This window comes from Malus sylvestris, chromosome 8 (assembly GCF_916048215.2).
Source record: "Malus sylvestris chromosome 8, drMalSylv7.2, whole genome shotgun sequence".
NCBI classification, from domain to species: Eukaryota; Viridiplantae; Streptophyta; class Magnoliopsida; order Rosales; family Rosaceae; genus Malus; species Malus sylvestris.
The window spans coordinates 19,779,119-19,785,550 of NC_062267.1; the positions used below are offsets into that span (position 1 = coordinate 19,779,119).

The following is a 6,432-nucleotide window of genomic DNA, read 5'->3' on the forward strand; positions in this document are numbered from 1 at the left end:
GCTTGTTACACCACATTTCGAAGTACCATGGGTTGTCCATGGAAGATCCTAACAAACACTTGAAAGAATTCGAGGTAGTGTGTTCGAGCATGACCCCCGTCAATGTCGATGGGAGTATTTTGAAGATGAAAGCCTTCCCTTTTTCTCTCTTGGAAAAGGCGAAGGATTGGTTGTACGAATTGGCGCCCGGAACCATCACATCATGGGAAAGCATGAAACGGGCCTTCTTGGAGAAGTTTTTCCCAACTTCTCGAGTCATCCTCCTACGGAAAAGGATAAGTGGAATTCAACAAGAGGAAGGTGAGTCTTTTCCTACTTATTATGAACGTTTTAAATCTCTTGTTGCTTCTTGTCCACAGCATCAGATGAAGGAGGAACTTCTTTTGCAATACTTCTACGAGGGGCTACTACCTATCGAACGTCAAATGCTAGATGCCTCGGCGAGAGGAGCCTTGGTGCACAAGACCCCCACGGCAGTAAAGACTTTAATTTCCAACCGTGCGTTGAATGCTCAACAATACGAAGGCGTTGGACAAAGGAGTAACCCACGACCACATCAAGTCAATGAGGTAAGTGCCATAACCGAACTTCAAAATCAAATGGCTAACCTTACTACTTTGCTTTCTCAGGTAGTGGAAGGTCCAAAAGTGCAAAACGTGGCAGCTTGTGGCGTGTGTTCCATGCAAGGCCACCTTACGGACAAGTGCCCACAGTTGATAGAAAATAGAGGGTGGGAGACCCTCAATGCCGTGGGATTTGACAACCAATACCAACCAAGGAATGACCCCTTTTCCAATACTTACAATCCCGGTTGGCGTGATCATCCAAATTTCAAATGGCGAGAACCCTAACAAGGCCAACAACAAAGCGGATTTAGGCAACAACCCCCGGGTTTCTATCAAAAGCCGTTTGCACCAACTCAACCCCAAGCACAACCTGCCCAAAAATCAAGTTCGTCTATTGATAATGATCAAATTTTTAATTTACTAACTTCTATGGCGCAGGGAATGCAAAATAGGGACAAAAAGGTGGACGAGTTGGAGAAACAAGTAGGGCAAATTGCCGAGTTCATGGGGCAGTTTCGAGAGCAAGGCAAGTTGCCTAGCTCAACCATTGCAAATCCAAAAGGAGGCTTTGAAACCGTCAATGCAATCATGTTGAGAAGTGGTACACAGGTTGGAGCCAAACCAAAATCATCCAAATCAAGTCACGATGAGGATGAAAAGTTGCTACAAGAGGAAGCACAGGGACCAAAACTCACGGCCAAGGATGAACAATCCTTGCCACCACCATCTATCCCTCCTAAGCCGTCCCAAACCACCAAGGTAAGTCCAAATTCGACTTTTTCTAGTTCCATTCCACTAAATGTGCCCTTTCCTGGCAGGTTTAGGCAATCAAAGAAGGAAGAAGCCAAGAAGGACATTCTAGAGACCTTTCGGAAAGTTCAAGTCAATATTCCGCTCCTTGATGCAATTAAGCAAGTCCCGAGGTATGCTCAGTTTTTAAAAGAACTTTGTACATCAAGGAGAAGGATTTCGAACAAAGAGGTGGTCCAAGTAAGTGAGAATGTTTCTGCCATGTTACAAAGGAAATTACCCCCTAAATGCAAAGATCCGGGTAGTTTTACAATTCCGTGCGTTATTGACAAGACTAAGTTTGAACAATGCATGTTAGACTTAGGGGCTTCGATTAATGTTATGCCATACTCTATTTATGCATCTATGAACTTAGGTGAGCTTAAAAACGATGGTGTGATTATTCAATTAGCCGATCGTTCTAATGCATATCCAAAGGGTGTTTTGGAAGATGTGTTGGTGTAGGTGGGCAATTTGATTTTTCCAGCGGACTTTTACGTGCTTGACATGGAGGATTCACCCTATTCTACCCTATTGCCGATACTATTAGGGCGGCCCTTCATGAAGACAGCCCAAACCAAGATTGATGTGGCTAAGGGAGAGTTAACGATGGAGTTTGGTGATGAATTGATTAAATTCAAAGTTCCTGAATATGTTAAGAATCCTCATGATGTTCGTTCTTGTTTTGCAATAGATGTGATTAAACATGTGGGGAAGGAACATTCATGCGCACCAATCAAGAAGGATGTCCCTAGATGCATCATCGAAAAGGGTATTGGAGTGGAGCATACAAAGCATGTCATGGAGGATGTACCCCTCCATGCCGTGGCACCTAGTCAAGCTTAAATGAAGGTACCGTCCGGCTGGAAGACGTTAAAGAAAGCGCTTCGTGGGAGGCAACCCATGCATTCGACAAAGGAAGGCCTAGAGAGCACTCCAATTCCAGATTTGCGTTCCTAAACCCTTCTCTTTGTTGTTTAATTAGTTTCTACCATATTTAGTTTGTTAGTGTTTGTTTGTTTGTTTATGTGTTTTTGTGTTAGTTATGCTTTGAAACATTGAGGACAATGTTTGGTTTAAGTATGGGGGGTAACCAAAGTGTTTTGATGCAAATTCGTAGGGTTTTCTCACTCATACTTCCCAATGTTGTTTCTTGCTGTTTTTAGGTGTTTTTAGGCTGTTTTGGTGAGTTTTAGTGTGTGCTGACTTATAACTCCGAAAATCACATAAAAATTTGAAAAATTGCTTTGCAAAACCCAAAAAGAGTTATTTTTGTGTGTTTGTTTGTGTCTTAGGGTACCTTCCAACACAATGATGAGGATTTGGTTTGTAATTTCATGGATGTTAAAGAGAGTGATTAACATGGATGAAAGTTTGATTTACTCTTTGTTTATGCTTGGTTGTGGTTATAACTTATGAATTTACATGCAATCTTAAAGGAAAAATCAGTTTTTGTAACATGCTTGAAGGAAAGAACTCAAACTAACGCTACAACCTTGTGAGACTTGAGCCTAAACGTTTATTTGGAGAGTTAATAATCTGTGATTTATTGTTTTCTAAGTCGTTGCATGATCTCATTATTCTTTGCTTGGTTACTACTTAGAAGGCGTTTCATCATTTAGTTCCAAATGCTAGAACTCATACCCATTTCATTCAAAGCATGTCATTGATTTGCATAACACATATTCAAGATAAAGTTGTGTAGTGACCACCACCATAACCAAAAAGCCGTGAATCCCCTATGTCATTATGTTTTGTACGTTTTAATCCCGTTGAGCTTTGTGAGCCTTTTCTTTGTAACCCACATTACCCTCACCTAGCTTAGATTAGGACCATCCATTAACCTTGTTCTTAAAGCGTAGTAAAGCATGATTCAAATTGAATTCCTTTGTGGCAGAAAACAAGTGTGGGGGAAGTGTTTTTCATAAGGAATTATGTGCCATAGGCATGGGTAAAAAGAAAAAAAAAAAGAAAAGAAAAATGTGAAAAGAATGCGAAAAGAGTTGAAAAGAAGTGAAAAAGAGTTCTAAAGTGTTGTTTGATGAAGAAGGGGTCCAAAACAATGAATTCGACCCTAATGAGTTGTTTAAATCTTCCCCTTGTGTTTTAAAGCTAATTTCTGCAATCTAAGTAAATTCTAAGTCTCAATTTCATTACTTTGCTTACTATCACTTTAAGAACGTTTGTTTTCCTTATCCTTTCTTTGTTAGCCAATACCCCAAGCCCCGTTACAACCCTTGACTTCTATCTTGAGTGTTATGTGTTTCAATTTGTGGAGATTGAACTTGGTATGAGCATATGGTCACTGGTTCTCGCATCTAAGTAGTAGCATTCCATTCATGAGATCATATCTCAACATGCTTATTAACTCTAGAAATTGTGTTCTTTGTTATACATATATGTGAGCATTCGTTTCTATATCTACATCAATTCTCTCACATATAACTAGTATAGGGTGTGTAGTTAGAAAATCTGAGTGAAAATAGAGTGCGTATCTTGTAAGGATTGAGGGAATTCTCTAAGGCATGTTACTACATTCAAAACATTGTTTTAATTGGTTAATTGTGAATTAGTAAGTAGTGACTATGATTAAGTATGTGCTTAAGTGTTAAATTGACTCAATTCTGTGGGAATGATAATCTTTAACATGTCATGTGCATTGGAAATCCCTAAGGCAAATGTTGGAAGGTTAGGTTATGTTTTATTTGTTTTATTTTGGTCGAGGACTAGCAATAGCTAAGTGTGGGGGAATTTGATAGACGCATATTTATGCGACTTAGTTAACTAGTTTTCTTGCATTTACGTTATTAGTTCTTAGTTATTTTAGTACTTTAAGCCATTTTCGTGTCTTTGTAGGTCCAAAGGGCTAAGGTAGCAAGAAAGTGCATTTTGGTGCATTTTGGAGCAGTTTTGAGCTTGTAATGGATTACATATGATATGAGCAAGATGGATGGACGAATTTGAAGACAAAAGAGGCTAAGAACATGCTAAAAATCTGGTGAAACAAATACAAGTTGCAAGAAGGGATAAATTTCTAAAAGGATTGGCCAAAACTTCACTCAAAACACATCAATGCCGTGACTTTTACTTCCACCTCCACCAGAAATTTGAGTAATGATGCAATGCTTAAATCACCATGACATGTGAGTGGATGATGCAATGCTTAACTCACCATGACATGTGAATGGATGACTCAATACCTAACTGAAGGATTTATTTTGAAAAACATGTTCATTTGAGCAACATCATATAGCATGCAATTAACAATTAAAGGCGGAATCATGCTTGCATGCACTCAAAAACAAAACATTACCATGAAATTCAAAGCCTAGTAGATTGATGAACCAATTATCAACTCAAAACAAAGTGAGTTGAAATTATTACCTTTGTAGATTCCTCTTTGCATAAGCAAAGGCTAATCACCCAAAGAGATAGGGCCTTCATTCCTTGCTTCTTAGATCCATGGATTTGGATGGAAAAATAGGTTTCTCCAAGTTCCCAAAATAGGGAACCTCTAAGTCTCTTCACCAAGGTTTGATTGTAGAAGAAATGAGTGACCTTGGAGTAGTAGGATTGCTAGATGTACCCTCCAAGGTGTTGGCCTCTTTAGAGAGAAAATGGAGAGACAATTCTCACCAATTTTCCCCCAAAATAAACCCTTAATTTTTCCTTTTTGAATTTTGGCTATAAAGTCATTTATATAGTCACTTCTTTAAGTAACCTAAACAACCAAAACCCTAATTCATCTAATATGGCCGGCCATTTAGGGATGTTTGGGCTTTTGGGCTTTAATGAATCTTTATTCATTAAATTGTCATACAATTTAAGTTAATGGGCTTGACGTTCGAAGCCCATTGGGCCTTAAGGTCCAAAACTATCCCGAAGTCTTTAACGAACTTATTCGTTTGATTAATTAACATATTAATTAATCCTTGCCATAATTAAATGATTAAACCATTTAATCATTCTTACTCATTTCCGTTTAATCTCCAATCTCTACCTTTTACGGTGTGCGATCCATTAGGTTCCTTTTAGCGAGGTAGTGGGCGATTAAAACCATTTTACATCGATTGTGAATTGAAACTATTTTCAATTCTCCCTTTAGTGATTACACACGTTTAGGGCTTCCACAAACCATGAGTGACACCTAGCAGCATATCATGGTTACCCAAGCTAATCAGAAGAGGTGGAGAACCTATTCAGTTCGGGATTACAAATGCAATACGGTCCTTCTCTAATCTAATACTCTTGACCACATTGTTTGGCATGATAGTTTATTTACTCATGTCTACTATCCAATGTGAATCGTTTGCTTATATGATTTCCTTGAATGTGATTTGGAACGCATTCCCCAATCTCATTCATACTCTGGCCAGATATTCCAAATCATATCATAGAGTATTCTCCCTCAACTGTTTGAAGGTTAGAGATCCCTTGTTGCGCATTCACTTGTCTCCATAGCTAAGTGGCTTAACCCCAACGATGCCGTGACACCCCGAGGGGGTGAATTAGACATAATCAAAGATTAAGGACTTAACCACAAGACAACTGTGATGCCTCAGGTCAAAGGACTACTTTGCATTATCCCAACCATGAGTTCTCATGTGACATGGAATATAAGAACTCTTCGTTGATCACGTTCAGTGAACTCATTCTCTTATTGAGCACCTACGTACTTGTCTTGATGTCACACACACCAATGACTCGAGACTAGTCACTCTCCCTGAGAGAAGACACAATACGTACTGATCTTAACGGACTGTCAATGCCCAATTGGTAATCCTATGATCAGGAACATTTAGGATGTGTCTACGAAAGAATGGTCTCATTAATCTAACTTCATTAGATTGCATTCTCCCAATCACATATTCCTTGGACTTTATCGTTTAAGCATATAACATTTATATGAGACGGCTCAAACAATAATCTTTGCCCTTTATATATTAAACTAGATTAGTTTAACATTTGAAATGTCCGTAAAGTATCATCATATGATTGGTTTTAGGGCACATTTCCAACAATCTCCCACTTGCACTAGAGCCAATCAGCATTGGTCATCAGTGATGATACCTCTTCT

The 6,432-nt window shown here is 38.9% G+C and overlaps 1 protein-coding gene across 2 annotated transcripts; it reads left to right on the plus strand.

Annotated features, from left to right (window-relative positions):
* Positions 1-484: 484 nt before the first annotated feature.
* Positions 485-4,598, plus strand: LOC126631179 (uncharacterized). Of its 2 annotated transcripts, none has more exons than XR_007626317.1 (2): positions 485-2,037; positions 4,566-4,598. XR_007626317.1 is itself a non-coding variant. In XM_050301343.1 (2 exons), the coding sequence occupies exons 1-2, from the start codon at positions 996-998 to the stop codon at positions 2,057-2,059; spliced, it is 504 nt and encodes a 167-aa protein (XP_050157300.1). In that variant the 5' UTR covers positions 485-995; the 3' UTR covers positions 2,060-4,598. The 2 variants fall into 2 exon arrangements, 1 of the variants encoding a protein (XP_050157300.1); XM_050301343.1 differs by having other exon boundaries at positions 485-1,489; positions 2,050-4,598.
* Positions 4,599-6,432: the final 1,834 nt, after the last annotated feature.

Excerpts from the sequence above, each read along its gene's own strand:
- LOC126631179 (XM_050301343.1), top strand. The coding sequence starts at position 996 with ATGGCGCAGGGAATGCAAAATAGGGACAAAAAGGTGGACGAGTTGGAG.